This window comes from Erythrolamprus reginae, chromosome 8 (assembly GCF_031021105.1).
Source record: "Erythrolamprus reginae isolate rEryReg1 chromosome 8, rEryReg1.hap1, whole genome shotgun sequence".
Lineage (NCBI taxonomy): Eukaryota > Metazoa > Chordata > Lepidosauria > Squamata > Dipsadidae > Erythrolamprus > Erythrolamprus reginae.
In genome coordinates this window covers 18,100,473-18,119,001 of record NC_091957.1, presented here as the reverse complement: position 1 = coordinate 18,119,001, position 18,529 = coordinate 18,100,473, and the positions used below count along the sequence as shown (strand labels likewise).

At 42.1% G+C, this 18,529-nt stretch overlaps 2 protein-coding genes across 5 annotated transcripts in view; one reads left to right on the top strand and one right to left on the bottom strand.

Annotated features, from left to right (window-relative positions):
- Window positions 1–2,658, top strand: part of ARHGEF16 (Rho guanine nucleotide exchange factor 16) — a 32,516-nt gene extending 29,858 nt beyond the window's left edge. For all 4 annotated transcript variants that reach the window (XM_070759100.1, XM_070759101.1, XM_070759099.1 and 1 more), the window contains one exon: window positions 1,671–2,658. In XM_070759100.1, coding sequence (XP_070615201.1) covers window positions 1,671–1,810 — 140 coding nt within the window. In that variant the 3' untranslated portion in view covers window positions 1,811–2,658. The remainder of the gene's footprint in view (window positions 1–1,670) is intronic.
- A 1,192-nt stretch (window positions 2,659–3,850) lies between these two features.
- MEGF6 (multiple EGF like domains 6) overlaps window positions 3,851–18,529 on the bottom strand; it is a 54,062-nt gene continuing 39,383 nt past the window's right edge. The window contains 10 exon segments of the mRNA XM_070759678.1: window positions 3,851–4,748; window positions 5,993–6,040; window positions 7,967–8,098; window positions 9,707–9,835; window positions 10,846–10,974; window positions 11,062–11,190; window positions 12,588–12,716; window positions 12,916–13,044; window positions 15,466–15,594; window positions 16,916–17,047. Coding sequence (XP_070615779.1) covers window positions 4,732–4,748; window positions 5,993–6,040; window positions 7,967–8,098; window positions 9,707–9,835; window positions 10,846–10,974; window positions 11,062–11,190; window positions 12,588–12,716; window positions 12,916–13,044; window positions 15,466–15,594; window positions 16,916–17,047 — 1,103 coding nt within the window. The 3' untranslated portion in view covers window positions 3,851–4,731.

Here is an 18,529-nt window from a genome sequence, read left to right as displayed (position 1 = left end):
CTCTAAGTATGCCCATGTTACTCCAACGCTCCACAGTCTGCATTGGTTGCCGATCAGTTTCCGTTAACAATTCAAAGTGTTGGTTATGACCTATAAAGCCCTTCATGGCACTGGACCAGAATATCTCTGGGACCACCTTCTTTTTTTTTCTTTTTTTAAAATATATTTTTATTGATTTTATAAATGTGGTTACATAAAAACAAACATAAAACAGTGCACAGTGCATGTGGCTGGGACCACCTTCTGCCGCACGAATCCCAGCGACCGGTTAGGTCCCACAGAGTCGGCCTTCTCCGGGTCCCGTCGACTAAACAATGTCGTCTGGCGGGACCCAGGGAAAGAGCCTTCTCTGTGGTGGCTCCAACCCTCTGGAACCAGCTCCCCCCAGAGATTAGGATTGCCGCCACCCTCCTTGCCTTTAGTAAACTCCTTAAAACCCACCTCTGCCATCAGGCATGGGGGAATTGAAACATTTCCCCCTTGCCCATGTAGTTTTGGTCTATGATTGATTGTGTGCTTGTTTTTTATATATATTGGGGTTGCTTTTATGGACCTTTTAACTTAAAACTGTAAATTAGATTGCTAAATATTAGATTTGTTACTATGTACTGTTTTTGCCATTGTTGTGAGCCGCCCCGAGTCTGCGGAGAGGGGCGGCTTATAAATCCAATAAATCTAATCTAATGTAATCTAATATCCTCCGCCCACCTCCAAATGGATTTAAAGTGCTTGCTACACTGAGAGTCACATCCTTCAGGAAAAATTCAATTTATTGTGTTTTTTTTTTAACCTCTTAATCTCATCTGTGAAGATTCTGAGTCATCCAGAGTCATAAGGTGCTCTTTTTAAAAAGTCAACTGGACTTCCTTGTTTTTTCATTGAAGGTGTTTTGCTTCTCATCCCCGAAGCAGAAGAATCTCCTTGGATGAGAAGCAAAACGTCTTCTAAGAACTGAAGGTTCTTCCTGGATTTATAGAATTTTTGATTAGCTATATGATACAACATTAAAATTTAGATAAAAGAGATTTTATTATGCTTTGCATTGATGTAACTTTTTATAGTAAGACGGAGAGGAAGAATTTTTATTTAGATTTTTAAGAATTGACAATGTATAAAATTCATAGAAATGTTTAGATGAGGAGAGATAAAAGCCTCCATCGAGTGAATAATAAAAAAAGAAGTTTATATATGATTGAGTTTAACCATTGTTGCTGTGTTTTAGCTATACAGTAGTACCTCTAGATACGAGCTGCTCCACATGGAGTATTCCAAGATACGAGCCACGAGGGGAGAGAAATTTCTTTTCGAGACCCGAGCTCAAATTCGGGATGCAAGCCGAGCATCCACTAGGTGGCGCAAGAATCCTTGCTTCTGGTTATCTCGACAGGGAAAAACAAAGGCTAAAGGCATTTGTTCCAGATACGAGTTGTTCGACATACAAGCTCCCTTCTGGAACTAATTAAACTCGTATCTAGAGGTACTACTGTATATTGTTCTATTTTATGGTGGAGAAAATTAAAAAAATTATATCCCCACCCCCCAAAAAAGAATCTTCTTGGATGAGAAGCGAAACATCTTCAAAGAAAAACATGAAAATCCAATTGCCTCTTTTCTTTTTTTAAAAAGTCACTCTAGATGACCTCTTAATTTTTTTCTCCATCTCCTTCCAGGCTGGTATTTGGGGGAGCGCCTGCGCGATGGAGAGAAAGGCTGGTTCCTGCAAACCTGCGCCCAGGAAATCACCAACCGCAACGCCGTCGAACGCAACGTTCAGCGCCTCGAACGCTTGCGCATCGAAACGGACGTGTGACGACGGGGCGGGTCCTCCCGTCTCAAATCTGCTCGGAGGCCGGAAGGCCGGAAGGTATTTTTAAGAAGGGCCAGGGAAGTTGCAAATCAGTATCCGTTGCTCCTGGTTCGGACAAAGAACTCTGGTCTTAATTTTTTTAATTTTTTTAATAAATGGGATCGTAGGAAAACCACTGCCTAAAATTCATCTACAAAGAGGTAAGCGATGGGCAGTTGTTGGATTGAATCCTACCTTTTTTTACCATGGAACAGAGTAATTTTTATGATGGATTTTTAAGACTCGTAAGTAATATCTTTATCTGCTCCCTTCCCCGCCCTGCCATAAATTCCTAATTTAACTCATAAATTAGTTAATATTCCCAGATTGGCCTCTGTTCTAAGGGCTCCAAAGTTTAAATTTTGTACATAACACTCATTTTTTTCTCCCCTTCTGTAAACCCTTCAATGACTCCAAAGTTCTACAATAACTCTGTGACTTAATTTCTCTTCCCCTTTGTACAAACTGATGGCTGAGTTGTGTTGTTATTTTTCCTAAATATTCCTTGAATAAAACAATGGGAGGATTTGTGGGGGGGGGGGGGGGGGTTTCCATGTGGCATGGCTCTTAATCTCAAAATCTCAAATTATTAGATTGCAAAACAAAGGGGAGTGTTTTAAGTCTCTCTTTTGAAGTGAACCCACAAATAATGTTTTTGGAGTGTTTGGGACTTTTTTAAGGGTCTGCAAGAATTCTCAGACGAGAGGGAATTGGGATTGGACTAGAAGACCTCCAAGATCCCTTCCAACTCTGTTATTCGTTATAACATATAAAGGAAATTGGAATAAAGATAATTTAAGATCTTGTTAAAAGGGCTACATATAGTCCCTAGATATTTAACCATTCGTTTAAGTGACGATTCAAAGTTACAACAACGCTGATAAAGATTTTTAACCAAGGATTTCTAAATTAAACATAGCAAAAAGTGATCGTTAGAAGCAGATAAGTTTCCTGGGTTTGCATCGGTTCTGGCCGATTTCAAAAAGGATATTTGCAAGGTATTTACTTTAGTTCTAACCCATATTTTAATTTTTTTATTAGCAAAGTGATCGATAAACTTTCAAATTTATTCAAATGGGTCCCCACTGCCAAAATTCAGAACTCAAAAGCATTCTGCTTATTTTCTGTAACTTCCTAAGTCTTTTGCCTGTGAATAATAATAATTATTAATAATAATAATAATAATAATAATAATAATAATAATAATAAGAAGAAGAAGAAGAAGAAGAAGAAGAAGAAGAAGAAGAAGAAGAAGAAGACTGACTACAAGCACAGTCATGATGCTGTGGCACAGATGATCCACTGGAACTTGTGCCGGAACTACCATTTATCAGTGGCAAAGAACTGGTGGGATCATAAGCCCGAAAAAGTGGTCGAAAATGAACAAGCAAAACTACTGTGGGACTTCACACTTCAGACTGACAAAATTCTGAAGCAAAACACACCAGACATTGTGATCGTGGAGAAAAAGAAAGTATGGATCATCAACATCGCAATCCCAGGAGACAGCAGAATTGAGGAGAAGCAGCTAGAGAAATTAGTGAAATACGAAGATCTAAAAATCGAGCTGCAACGACTCTGGCATAAGCCCGTGAAAGTGGTCCCAGTGGTACTTGGCACGCTGGGCGCAGTACCAAAGGATCTAAGCGGACATTTGAAAACCATTGGAATTGACAAAATCTCCATCTGTCAATTGCAAAAGGCCGCTTTACTGGGATCGGCAAACATAATTCACCGCTACATCACGCAGTCCTAGGTGCTTGGGAAGCGCCCGACTGGTGATGAAATACGAAATCCAGCATAGTGATCTCGTTTGCTGTATTGTACTGACATTATAATAATAATAATAGTAATCATAATAGTAATAATAACAGTATTAATAATAGTAATAATAATAGTAATAGCAGCTCTCTCCAGATTTTTCTAGTAATCTATGGACCCAACAAAGAGAAGTTTAAAAAGTTGGCAGCAGTATCAGGGATGAATCAACTGCAAATATTCCCCTTTGAATTTTACTTCATTTTATTTATTTATTTTTTAAAAAAGAACCTTAAAATTCACTTAGCTTCAGCTTCGAACATAAATATTACAGTAACATAGCAAAATCATAATTCTTTGTGGATACAAGGCGGTATATACTTAGCCCTTTTCTACAATGAGCCATTTGTGGGGAGAAAGAGAATCATAAAAGGGAGAAATTGTATTCATTCTGCACTCCATCTGCAAAAATTAAAAAAAATTAACACTGGGCATTGCACACACCCAAAATTACCCGGAAACATTAGTTCCAAATTAACAGGGGGGTTTTCCCCCTGCAGTAATCCTTGCAACTAAAGTCTTAACAATTATGCACAAAGTTGTCCAAAAAATGTTACGTTTCTTCGAAAGACCCTTGGTTGAGTTCAGTTCAATATCTTCCCATCGAGATCCTCCAAACCAAATAAAATAAAGAATTCACGCCATTGCGGGTTAGGGGTGTGTTTCTCCAAGAGGTCATTTAGTCCACCCCCAGGTCCAGGGATCTTTCAACCTCTTTTAACGGATTTCCAGCTTGCGAGAGGAGCTTGGGTCTCTTTTAGCCTGTTCTTTCTTGGGGTGCATTTTTGGGATCTCTCTCCCTCCCTCTCCCTCTCCCTTGCATTTTGGGAGGAAATATCTCCCTACCCACCCTCTTAAATCTTTATTTTGGGAGGGTAAAACGGAGTCTTATAGCAATAATTCAGTCAATTTAGAACAGCCCAAATTTTCAAATTCATCTTGGTTTGCGCTTCTTAAAAGAGCATGCGACGTTCACATTGTGTATTTCTGTCCCCTCCAAACCACAAATGTGAGCTAAATTCTGAATTTCAACAGTGTCCTTGTTACCTCCCCTCTGGAGCAAATGTCTATAGTTTCGTCAAACCTGGAAGGAAACAAAAATTGCAATTAAGGCATCTGCCTGGTGGTCCTTAAACCACGTTTTGATTTGGAAGTACAGTAATATCTCGTCTTACGAACCTAATTGGTTCCGGAAGGAGGTTCGTAAGGTGAAAAGTTCGTAACACCAAACAATGTTTCCCATTGGAAACAATGTAAAAGCTATTAATGCATGCAAGGCGGGGGGGGGGGGAAATCCCAAAATGGAGCTCCACTGGGCACCGCTGCCTGGCTGTCACCTTTAAAACAACCGGGGGGCTTCTCGGCATTATCCCAAACCTGAACCCGAACTTTTTCGGCTGAAACGTGGCCTCCAGGAAAGACGTCTTTGTGACGCCAAAGCTTCGCCCATGGAATTCCCTATTGGGATTCCCCACCTCCTTTCCAGCCTCCAGATCGTCCGAAAACGCTGCCGCCGATCGCAAAAATGGTGTTCCGCCGAGTGGCGCCGCCCAGCTGTAACCTTCTGAAACAGCCAGGCGCTTCTCGGCGGCCTCTGGAACCCGAACCCAAACCCGAACTTCCGGGTTCAGGTTCGGGAGAACGCCAAGAAGCCTCCCTGCTGTTTAAGAAGGTGACAGGCAGGCGGCGGCGCTTCTCGGCGGTGTCCCGAACCTGAAAAGTTCAGGTTTGGGTTCGGGTGAATGCCGAGAAGACCTGTTTTAAAAGGTGTTTTAAAAGGTGACAGCCGGGCGGCGGCGCCCAGCGAAGCGCCATTTTGCAATCTGCGGTGGGTTCGTAAGGTGAAAAAAGTTCCTAAGAAGAGGCAAAAATTTTCTGAACCCCGGGTTCATATCTCGAAGTGTTCGTATCACGAGGGGTTCGTATCATGAGGTACCACTGTATTCCCTGCACGTCAAAAGCTAAATTCTCAGGGAGGGAGAATTTTGTTTTCATGAGCCTCTTGAATCACGAAAAACTTTCTGGATATGGATTTTGAAATTTTACACAAAAGGGGTTTAAAAGTACTTTTCTGTGTGCCAGAGAGGGAAGGTAGGAAAGGCAGGCTAAAAAATTATTGCTATTTACTCAATCCTTTTTATTTCTATCTGCTGAATTCTATAGCCGAGGTAGCTACACCATCTGCCTTTTTTAAACGCTTAAATTGGTGCAAAGCTCTACATCTGTTAGTTACCCTTCCTTCCCACATAAGTAACTTAAACCTCATATATGTTTCTTCCATTTTGCTCCTTAATTAAATCATTGTTTTATATGAAGAAAACCACTCACTCTGTCCATCTTCTAGCCTTGAGTTAGCCATCAGTTGAGGCGGCCCTCCTTTGAAAAGAAGAAAAAAATATTACATTTCCATCAGGATAAAAACCACGTCACTCGCTCGGCTGATTTTTGCAAGAGCCTTGAGAGGATGGGAGACTACCAGGAAATGCCAAAGGTGTCAGCTAGAGGGGGAAGTCAAAATAAAAGGACTTTATGAACCAAAGCAGGCCAGTGTGTAACTTCCTGGTTCATTTTGGGCAAGCCGGCAAGAAAATCAATTGTTTGTTTAGCGTAGGATGAAAACATGACGGAAGAGAAGTGAACGTATAAATCAAAGCAATTAAAAACAGTTTAACTCAACCCTCCAGTTCATAGAAATAAGAACTCAAAAAATCTTAAGTGTTATGCCGGGCAATTAGCCCCCTATGAGTTCAGAATAAGTTTCAAACACACAGCCAGTAAAAAGAAATCAAGTTTATAGACAGTCTTGCAAAAACAATTCCCAAGAGGAGTCAAATTACTCTCACCCAAAAGTCCTTTGATGCTGGAGCATGCCAAAACAAAGGAGTAAATGATGCAGCTATAAAACCACATTGCACACACGCCAAAATCCTCAAAGATCTTTGGCACTGAACTATGCAAAGTTCCCCAGAGTCCTTGAACACAGAAAGCACTTCACACTGCTTCAATCTTCTTCCAAAACTCTCTCTTTCCAAACGGATAAACGTCCATGCCCAAGCAGTCCCCTTATTTATCATGAACTCACTAGCTTAATTACCCCTTGAACAGCTGTACGCGCTTATCTCCTTTGATGCCTGCACAATTACTCCCTACATGCCATAATCCTGCGCACACAGGGATCCAAAATTGGATCCTCCAAAATAGCATCCCCTGCAGAATCTGATGACTCCCTCACTGTAGAACTGACCCATGTGCTGGCTGCACCCTTCTCTGTCTCCTCTCCCCCACTGTCTGTCTCCTCTCTGTTGTGGTTAGCTCTGGCCCAGCTCCTGCCCCAAGGACTCTGGATGTGGGGGAGACATCCACATGCTGCAGGCCTGTTTTGCCCCTGGTGGAATCTGATTAAGGCTCCTCTGACCAAGAAGACACGAGTGACAGGGAGGAGGAGAGTGTGGCAGACAGCTCAGAAGGAGATCAATTATGTAGCTCCTCCTTGGATTTGGAACAAGAGTTAATGATACAGCCACGCATGCGGAGAGCGATGCATAGGCAACAACCACTGAGAAATTATTATCAAAGAAAATGAGGCCACCTGTGGTTGGGTGGGGCTGTGGTAATTAGTGAGGCTGCTATAAATAGCAGCCTGTGGGTTTGGCCATTGTGGAGGATTATCTGATCGTTGTGTTTCGTGACTGCTTTACTGACTTTGACTTTTTGTGTGCTGATTTTTCCCCGCTTTGAAACTAAACCAGAACAAAGTGTGTTTCACTTTGTGAAAGAAGAAGGACTGTGAATTGCCTCACAGCTGCAAGCTAAGTATCACAGAACTGATAAGGGACTTGTACCAATTACCAGTTTGTTTGGAGAGGAGTGCTCTTTGCTATACAAAAAGAGGGCTTGGTTTAAGTGAATTTTCATTATAAAGAACATTGTTTTGAATTTTCAAACGTGTGTGTGTCTGAAATTTGTACCTGTGAATTTTTGGGAGGATTCTACCAGAGAGCCCGACAGAACACTCTCCCCCACTGTCTGCGTCTGCTTGTGAGCCAGTTTCACTGTCCGATTCAGCTGGCAACCAAACAAGTCTCCAATAAACCAAGGATTCCCATAAATCTACATCATAATCCCCAGCTGCAGGAGCTGGCCCATAGCCAACCACAACACTAAGTAGCCAGTTCTGCATTTATTACGTTTTTATTATCTTATGGGCTCCCTGCACCAAGAAAACTAGCTTTTCAAGGGAAAGGATTTTAATCACGTTGTTTTTCTGGTTCTTGCAACCACTCGCCCATCAGTCCTGCTTACCTTCTCGACATGTCGTTCCCACATATCCATGAAGACACACACAATGTCCATTCTGGGCATCGCAAAAAGCGTTAGTTAGTGAACACTTGCAAGTCTGAGAACAATCCGGACCAAATTTTCCAAGCGGGCAACCTGGAGGTATCCAAAGGGAAGGGTTAAATTCCTGTGCAAACCTGGTCTGGCTCAGCTTCCAAACTTCTGATCTGAGAACTTGCAGAACGGATCACCCTCGATTCCCTAATCCATCTGACTGGACTTCTGAAGGGGCCCCTGAGAGGGCATTTAGTCTGTCTCGACTATTTGTGTTTTTAGGCATTTTTTCCGATAGGGTTTTTTTTTAAATGCTTGTTAAACCTCAACAGCATCACAAGAGCTATATGATAATACAAAAAAGGCTCAGATCTTCCAAATTAATCCCACGCCTTTCATGGCGAGCGGATCTCTGCAAATCTGTGGAAAATATTACTGTGGAAATCTGTATTTTTCCCCCTAGCCTCTTGCTAAACCAAAGTGAACAGAATAGAAACAATAGAATAGAATTAAAGAAAAGATAGAATAAAATGCAATAGACTAGAATAGAAGACAGAATAGGACTAGACTAGACTAGAAACAAAACAGAACAGAAGAATAATAGAATAGAGTAGAATAGAACAGAAGAATAGAATAGAAATAGAGCAGAGTGAAATACAATACAAGAATAGACTAGAACAGAACAGGAGAAATAGAAATGATAGAATAGAACTAGAAATAATATGAATAGGAATAGAATAAAATAGAAATGGAATGGAAACATAGAAACATAGAAGACTGACGGCAGAAAAAGACCTCATGATCCATCTAGTCTGCCCTTATACTATTTTCTGTATTTTATCTTAGGATGGATCTCTGTTTATCCCAGGCATGTTGAAATTCAGTTACTGTGGATTTATCAACCACGTCTGCTGGAAGTTTGTTCCAAGGGTCTACTACTCTTTTCAGTAAAATAATATTTTCTCACGTTGCTTTTGATCTTTCCCCCAGCTAACTTCAGATTGTGTCCCCTTGTTCTTGTGTTCACTTTCCTATTAAAAACACTTCCCTCCTGGACCTTATTTAACCCTTTAACATAGGGTTAAAGGAATAGAATATAATTACAGTATAGAATACAAGAATTAGAACAGAACAGAACAGGAGTAGGAAAAATAGAAATAGAATAGAAATAGAAAGAATAGAATAGAAATAGAAAGAATAGGAATAGAATAAAATAGAAATGGAGTAGAATAGAATAGAATTAGAGTAAAGTAGAGTAGAATACAAGAATTAGAATAGAAAGAACAGAATAGAGTAGGAGTAGGAATAGGAGTAGAAGTAGGAGAAATAGAAATAATAGAAATAGAAACAGAAATAATAGGAATAGAATAGAATTAGAGTAAAGTAGAGTAGAGTAGAATACAAGAATTAGAATAGAATAGGAGTAGGAATAGAAGTAGGAAAAATAGAGAAATAATAGGAAGAGGAGTAGAATAGAATAGAATCTGGAAGGGACCCGGGAGATCTTCTAGCCCTACCCCCTGCTCAAGCACACTAGAGTCAATGGACCCCAGACCATTTCAGGTACGTGTCTGTCCAGTCTCTTCTTATAAACCTCCAGCAATGAAGCACCCACCACTTCTGGTGGCAAGCCGTTCCACTGATGTTCTCATTGCATTTTCCCCTCCCTTCAATTGCAATTGTTCTCCACGGATCCATTTGCACACTCACCGAGGTCACACCTAGCCCCCGTTTTCCCGGGAGGGCAGAGACAGCGGCCGGTGGAAGACTCGCATGTAGCTTCGCCTTCGCAATCGCACACCCCTTGGCATTTTTCTCCGTACCTCCCTGCCTCGCAGCCTGTAACCGAAAAGGCGAACCATTTTTTTTCCTGAACTATTTGAATTCTTGCTGCTCCTGTTTGAAACGACTGCAGCTGACAGAAAAAGTCAGTGTGTACAGTGATCCCTCGATTTTCGCGGGTTCAAACTTCGCGAAATGGCTATACCACGGTTTTTCAAAAAATATTAATTAAAAAATACTCCGCGGTTTTTTTTCTATACCACGGTTTTTCCCACCCGATGACATAATACGTCATCACCAAGAGTTACTTCTCTTTCTCTTTCCTGTCATTCTCTGCTTCAATCATTTTCTCATTTCTCTTTTCCCTCCCCTTTTTTCTATCATTTCTCTCTCTACCTTCCACTCTCCCCCCCTCTTGCTCTCTCTCTCTCTCTCTCTTTCTCCCTCTCTCTCGCCCTCTCTCCTTTATATCTCGCTCTGTCTGTTGCTCTCTCTCTGTGAGAACGCCTGCCCCGCCTCTCCTGCAGCCCCCTTGCTGACAGCTGGGACGAAAGCGCTCTCAGCCAAGGGACTGCGAGAGGGGCGGGGCGGGCATTCTCAAAGCGCTCAGAGCGGCTAGCGGCCGAATGAGGAGGACGAAAAGCCATAGCCGCCAGTGCTGCTGCAGGAGGACCCGTGCCCCAAGAAAGCCGGTGAGAGGGGCGGGCGGGAGGTAGCGGTGAGGGGGCCGGAGGCGCTGGGGGGGCGGGGGCCGCCGACATTCAAAACAATCTTTGCCGGCCTCCGCACTTTCGTCGCTCCCCGCCCCCAACTTCAAGGCCGGCTCCTTGCGCGGCCTTGGAAAAGGGTGCGCGGGTGTAGGTTTTGGCTGTCCATAGCCATAAATGGTGTTTTTACTTCCGCATCTCTACTTCACGGAAATTCGACTTTCGCGGGCAGTCTGGGAACGCAACCCTCGCGAAAATCGAGGGATCACTGTAATTGGAAATAAAGCACTTAACCAGGATTTTAGCGTTGCATCCTTGCTGATTTTGGGGACTCGGCAAAGATGCAGGAATTCTACGCACTTTTTTCACAGTAGCGGCCGCGAAACCCTGGACGACAAAGACATTGACCGGATCCCGGATCACACGAGGCGCCGTTTTGGCAGCTGCATTGCTCCCGACAGGCGATCCCGTGGAATCCAACTGGACAGGCTAAAGACACGGGGAGGGGGGTGTTAAATTTGTAAAACAAAATAAAATAAATAAGACTGTTTGCCGACAAAATCGTTGCAGGCTTACCGTGTTCACACTGGTTCCCATAACGGCCTTTCCCGCACCGACAGATCCCCGTAACCGGATCGCAAATCCCGTTGTTTTGGCAAGTGCAGTTCAGCTGACAGTCGGCCCCATATTTTCCCAGAGGGCAACCTGGGGGAAGAATTTCTCCATATTACGTAATGGAAGGTTTATTCCACAGATTCTCCCCACGCTTCTGGCACTTGAAATCCACCCGTTGCCAAGGTTGAAAACAACAGTTTAAACAAGGAAGCAGATTTCGAAATAATAGAAAAAATAGAAACGGCTTGAGGTTTTAGATTTTGGCAGTGGTTTGAATCTTGGTTTAGGTCTCTACAATTCTTGTCTCCTAGAGTTCCACTGGACATTTAGGTTTTAGATTTTGGCAGTGGTTTGAATCTTGGTTTAGGTCTCTACAATTCTTGTCTCCTAGAGTTCCACTGGACATTTGGGTTTTACATTTTGGCAGTGGTTTGAATCTTGGTTTAGGTCTCTACAATTCTTGTCTCCTAGAGTTCCACTGGACATTTGGGTTTTACATTTTGGCAGTGGTTTGAATCTTGGTTTAGGTCTCTACAATTCTTGTCTCCTAGAGTTCCACGGGACATTTGGGTTTTACATTTTGGCAGTGGTTTGAATCTTGGTTTAGGTCTCTACAACTCTTGTCTCCTGGAGTTCCACTGGACATTTGGGTTTTACATTTTGGCAGTGGTTTGAATCTTGGTTTACATCTGTACAGGTTCTTGTCTTCTGAAGTTCTTCTGGACAATCGACTTCATTTTTGGCAGCTTGTTTCCATTTAGTTTCCTGAACGTTTTGTTGCCAGACCAGGTAACATCATCAGTGGAATGGGACAAAAAAAAAATCCACATATGACCTTATTTTTATAGCTCCAACTTTCTCCCAAACATTCCCATTTTTCTGGCAAGTCCCAGAGCAAAGTGATCACACACACACACACACACACACACTTAGCCTCTTTGTGGTGTAATGTCACTTCCAGGCAGTATAAAGGCAAAAGATCGTGGGAAATGGGGTGTGGAGATTCAATGTTGGTCAAAGGGAAGAGATGTGAAACTGGGGGTGTGCTTGAAAGAAACTTTTAAAACCATGATTTTTGCCTCAATAACACTCATTCTCAGCTGGTTGTCAGGATTCTGGTAAGTGAAATTCATATGCATAAATGATAAATAGACTTGGGCTATTTTTCCCACGCCTTGTTGACTTTTAGCTCCCAAAAAGAAAACCCTCCCTTCTCCGAGTCTTTTAAAACCCACTTTTCATTATGTGTGCTTATATCAATAAAGAGTTTGATTTATTCATAAAAATAAAGGATTTTTGAGTCGCGGGTTTTGCTCCGAGTGCTGTGCACAGAACATTGTCGGCTCCAGTTCTGTCTCGTCTTCCTCCACATCTTCCTCCTTCCAATTGGGGGCACGACAATGTCCAGCGGAACTCCAGAAGACAGGACTCTGTATAGACATGAACCAGGATTCATCCTAGTCGTCTCAGAGGCAGGAAAAAATGACCTTTTTCGCACAGGACTCCGGTCCATCCGAGCCCGCAGAGGCAGGATCCGTCTTCGGGCAGACAGACCGCCCCGTTTTGACAGGTGCAGATCTGGCTACAGTTGAACCCGTAATGATTAGGGGGGCAACCTGTTGGAGAAGCAAAGCGGGACAGGCTGAGCACGCCCCCAAATTCTGTGTTCGGATGCCGCTCTCGACAGAACGCAAAGTCCCCCCCCCCAAAAAAAACCATTGAGAGTGCGTATTATGGGATGTGATCGATTCCCGTGAAAACGAAAACCAAATGGTTTGTTTTTTTTCAGGAGGATAGTCGTCTTGAAAAACTCACCGTTTTCACATGCGGAACTGGACTTGCCTGGCGGACAAAGGCAGGAACCGGACACTGGGTGACAAGGGACATTTTGGCCACACGGACAGGGAAGGGCACAGTCGGTCCCATAATGTCCTGTTGGACAAACTGGAGAGGAAAGAGATAATGACTTTGAGATGGCCCTGTGAAATGGCCATGGAGTGTTCTGTCGAGCTCTCTGGTAGAATCCTCCCAAAAATACAAATTTCAGACACACACACATTTGAAAATTCAAAACAATGTTCTTTATAATGAAAATTCACTTAAACCAAGCCCTTTTTTGGTATAGCAAAGAGCACTGGTCTCCAAACAAACTGGTAATTTGTACAAGTCCCTTATCAGTTCTGTGATACTTAGCTTGAAGCTGTGAGGCAATTCACAGTCCTTCTTCTTTCACAAAGTGAAACACACTTTGCTCTGGTTTAGTTTCAAAGCAGGGAAAAATCAGCAAACAAAAAGTCAAAGTCAGTAAAGCAGTCACAAAACACAATGATCAGATAATCCTCCACAAAGGCCAAACCCACAGGCTGCTCTTTATAGCAGCCTCTCTAATTACCACAGCCCCATCCAACCACAGGTGGCCTCATTTTCTTTGATAATAATCTCTCAGTTGTTGTTGCCTATGCATCGCTCTCCGCATGCATGGCTGTATTATTAACTCTTATTCTGAATCCAAGGAGGAGCTAGATAATTGATCTCCTTCTGAGCTGTCTGCCACACTCTCCTCCTCCCTGTCACTCATGTCTTCTTGGTCAGAGGAGCCTTCATCAGCAGATTCCACCGGGGGCAAAACAGGCCTGCAGCATGTGGATGTCTCCCCCACATCCACAGTCCTTGGGGCAGGAGCAGGGCCAGAGCTAACCACAACATGGAGGGTCTGAACCAATGTTCCCTCTAATTTTTGGGGGGGGGGGTGCGGAAAAATATCGTTTCTGAGCACCTTAAGTTTTTTTCACAGATGTCACTCATGAGTCATGACAACAATGAAATCAGTTATTGATTTAGAAAAACCTCCTTTGCAAAATGTGTTCAGGAGAACACTGGGGTTTTAGTTTGCCATTGTTTTTATTTTGCTGTGTATTTCACAAACAGAAAACAAATATTTTTGCTGACAGGGAGACTAGTATGGATCTATTTCAAGCTTATTCAAGCACATCTAAATCAAATAAACTGGACGTTAAAAGGTATAGGTAAAAGTTCTCACACATATGTGCAACTTATTCCCGACTCTAGGGGGCGGTGCTCATCTCCATTTCAAAGCTGAAGAGCCAGCGCTGTCCGATGTTCTCCACTGTCATATGGCTAGGGTGACTCATCGCCAAAGGTGCACCAAACGCTGTTACCTTCCCACCAAAGATGCTCCCTTTTTTTCTGTGTTTGTTTTTATGTGCTTTTGAACTGCTAGGTTGGCAGAAGCTGGGCCAAGTCACGGGAACTCGCTTAGTTACGTGGTGCTGGGGATTCGAATCGCCAAACTGCCAACCTTTCTGATCAACAAGCCCCTGAGGGTAATGCATTACAGAAAGGCGACAAAATGAAATAATAATAACAACAACAGGAACAGCAGTTTGTAGGTTCTTTAAGTTCAAACCCCGTGGACGCCCCAGGTTCCCACGAGACGCGGGCGATGCTCTCCAATTCCGCGGCCTCCCCCCAATTCCCTCCCACTCTGTTTTAGCAATTAATCCGCTGTCTGAATTTATGAAGCTCTGGTTAAATTAGAAATTCATATAATTACAAAGTCCCCCCTGCGTTCACCCTTTATAGAACGAGTTCAGGTAAACAAATGAACACCCAATGCAACACAGACACACAATATTCCCAAAGACAGCCCCAAACTATTGGTGTGCGTGGATACCTTTTAAAAAAGAAGTTGCTTTTCTTGAACAGACCACAGTGGGAATATTTGGAACACGTGGATAATGATGATAATAATAATAGTAATAGTAGTGGTACTAGTAGGAGTACTACTACTACTAGTAGTAGTAGTAGTAATAATAATAATAATAATAATAATAATAATAATATAATAATAATAATACACCAGCGCAACTGCAAAAAAATGCCCTACTCGGAACATTATATATTTTAAGAAGATAATTGATCGATATCTAAGGCGCTGGCAACCCGTATCAACAATTGGCGCCAGTCAATGATATTTGTGATGCATTTTTAAATGTTCAGTTCTCTAGAGTTACATGTTTAATTAATAAAAGTTAATAACAAAACAACTATTAGATTCTTGGTTAGGACATGAACTGTTTTTTAACCAGTCCTAGATTGTGAATCAAATGTTAACTAGTAATGGCAATAATAATAATAATAATAATAATAATAATAATAATAATAATAATAATAATAATAATATAAAAGTGATACAAAATCCAGCATATAAATCTTGTTTGCTGTGTTTTACTGTTTTTTGTGAATAACAATAACAACAACAATAACATAATAATAATAATACCATGACTGATTCGATACATGATTTTATGTTGGCTTTTCGCTCGAAGTAAAGAGCCAACTTACCTATGTTACAATCGGCGCCGATATATCCAGCTGGACACTGACATGCCCCCGTAGTGGACGCACAACGACCACCATTCTTACACTGACACAACCTCTCGCAATTCGGCCCGTAGCGTCCCGATGGGCACTCTGAAGGGACGCAAGCAAACCGTTAGACGGCGGAACAGGCCACCACATGATTTTCCTTTACTCCCGCCCCTCGAAAGAGAAACGCTCTTTTAGATTATGGAATTGAGCAGGGATTGGACTGGATGACCTCAGGGGTACCCCCCCAAAAATCCAGTAAGACACCGTGCTCCTCCCCCCCCCGAAAAAAACCCTTTCAGTTATTGGAGGGCAATCGAAGCCCAGGACCATTGCAACCTCAAATTGAAGAAAATGCTGCTCAAAGGGTTTAAATCAGATTCATTCAGGATTTAATTTAGGTCGAAGCTGGCAATTAACACGCTTATTTTTAAATACAAAATTTATTGGTAAAAGAAAGAACTCCTTCCACACAAGCAAGCCATCCAAATTCAATCAAATGCCGTTTAAATTGGGCACGCAAAATTGAAAAAAAATCAGTGAATTTTTCCACTTTGGAAGTAGAGTACAGATAGTCTTCAATTTACGACGATTCATTCAGTGACCCAAGGCACTGGAAAAAAAGCGACTTGGGGCTGTTTTTCACACTCAGCCACTGTCGTAGCGTGTCCCCCCGTGATCATGTGATTAACATTCAGACGGCTTTGCTGCTGACCAAAGTCAAGCTAGTTTCATTTAACGACCGTGTGACTAATTAAACTACAACGATTCACTTAACAATGGCATCAAGAATCAGCATAAAATGGAGCCAAATTCCCAAAAGATTTCTCACTTAGCAACATAAATCTTCAGGTTCAATTATCCAGCATTACCTGTACAGTGGTACCTCTATTTACGAACTTAATTCGTTCCGTGACCAGGTTCTTAAGTAGAAAAACCACAGGGAGGGCGGAGGCCCTGTTTTCTCCCAGGAAATTCCTAGAGAGGCCCCACGGAGGCTTCTCCCCGCCTTTTCCGGCCCAGTTTCCTCCCAGGAGATTCCTAGAGAGGCCCCACAGAGACTTCTCTCTGCCTTTCTCGGTTACAGTTATGAAGACTCAGGTTTGTAAGTGGAAAATGGTTCTTGAGAAGAGGCAAAACAATCTTGAACACCTGGTTCTTATCTAGAAAAGTTTGTAATTAGGGGCGTTCGTAGGTAGAGGTACCACTGTACTTTCCTGCTGGTCTTCTATCAAGAACCGTCGTAAAACGGAGCCAAATCCCCACCAATTTCTCATTTAGCAACCTAAATCTTCAGGTTCGATCGTCCGGCATTACCTGTACTTTCCTGCTGGGCTTCTACCTTTGCAAGAAAGCTTCCCGTTTGGCTCTCCTCCTTTCCCTCCTGTTATTTGCATTCCCTTTACATGCACACGTGTAAACTCACTCTGTTTGCAGCCGCTGCCATGGTATCCTGGGGCGCAGAGGCACCGCCCGCTCACCGGGTGGCAGTCGTGATTCGCACCAGCGCACCGGCAAATGTGTGCGCAGCCCGGTCCGAAGGTGCCAGGGGGACAAGCTGTGGAATGGAAAAGATTCATGTTTGCAACCCAAGTGTTTGCAAACTCAGGAAAAAGGGTGCAAAAAATGGCTTTTGCAAGACAAAAGGAAGAAACATTGAATAAGTAGAATTCATAGAAACATAGAAGGCTGACAGCAGAAAAAGACCTCATGGTCCATCTAGTCTGCCCTTATACTATTTCCTGTATTTTATCTTACAATGGATATTTATTTATTTGTTTGTTTGTTTGTTTGTTTGTTTATTTATTTGATTTTTATGCCGCCCTTCTCCTTAGACTCAGGGTGGCTTACAACATGTTAGCAGTAGCACTTTTTAACAGAGCCAGCATATTGCCCCCACAATCCGGGTCCTCATTTTACCCACCTCGGAAGGATGGAAGGCTGAGTCAACCTTGAGCCGGTGATGAGATTTGAACTGCTGACCTTCAGATCTACAGTCAGCTTCAGTGGCCTGCAGTACAGCACTCTACCTGCTGCGCCACCCCAGGCATGTTTAAATTCAGTTACTGTGGATTTACCAACCACGTCTGCTGGAAGTTTGTTCCAAGCATCTACTACTCTTTCAGTAAAATAATATTTTCTCATGTTGCTTCTGATCTTTCCCCCAACTAACCTCAGATTGTGTCCCCTTGTTCTTGTGTTCACTTTCCTATTAAAAACACTTCCCTCCTGAACCTTATTTCACCCTTTAACATATTTAATTGTTTCGATCATGTCCCCGCTTTTCCTTCTGTCCTCCAGACTATACAGATTGAGTTCGTTAAGTTCATTATATATGAATTCTCTTTTCTTTTCTTGTTGCTTCTTTCTTTTTGTTTCCTTTCTTCCTTTTTCTCCTCTTTTTTCTTTTTTTTGGGGTCTCTTTTCTCCCATGTCTAAATATATAACCTGATGTATAACTATATACTGAAAGCTCATATACATTTGTATTGGTACCTGTATAGTCCTCTTATTTTACGTACCCTTCCCCATTTATTTTCCATAAAGATTACATTTTAATTTAAAAACAGATAATTTTTTATTATATATGAATTAATACAAATATTACTGTAATAATATGTATATTATTCTAGGAAGTCCTCAGAGAGGGGCAGCATGTAAATCTAATAAATAAGTATAATTAAAAAATAATACAGTATAGCAATTAATGAAATATCCGATGTAGCAATGCAGAAATACTGAATGTTTGCTGATATTATAATTTTTTTGTCCTTTTTAATTTATTTTTGTTGTTGTTTTGCTTGCTTGTTTGCTTTAAAATACACTGGTCAAAAAAATAAAGCTTTTGTGAAATCAAACTGTCCACTTAGGAAGCAACACTGATGGACAATCAATTTCACGTGTTGTCAGCACATTTAACTTTGTACAGAGCAAAGTATTCAATGAGAATACAGTGGTGCCTCGTGATACGAACCCCTCGTGATACAAACACTTCAAGATACGAACCCGGGGTTCAGAAAATTTTTGCCTCTTCTTATGA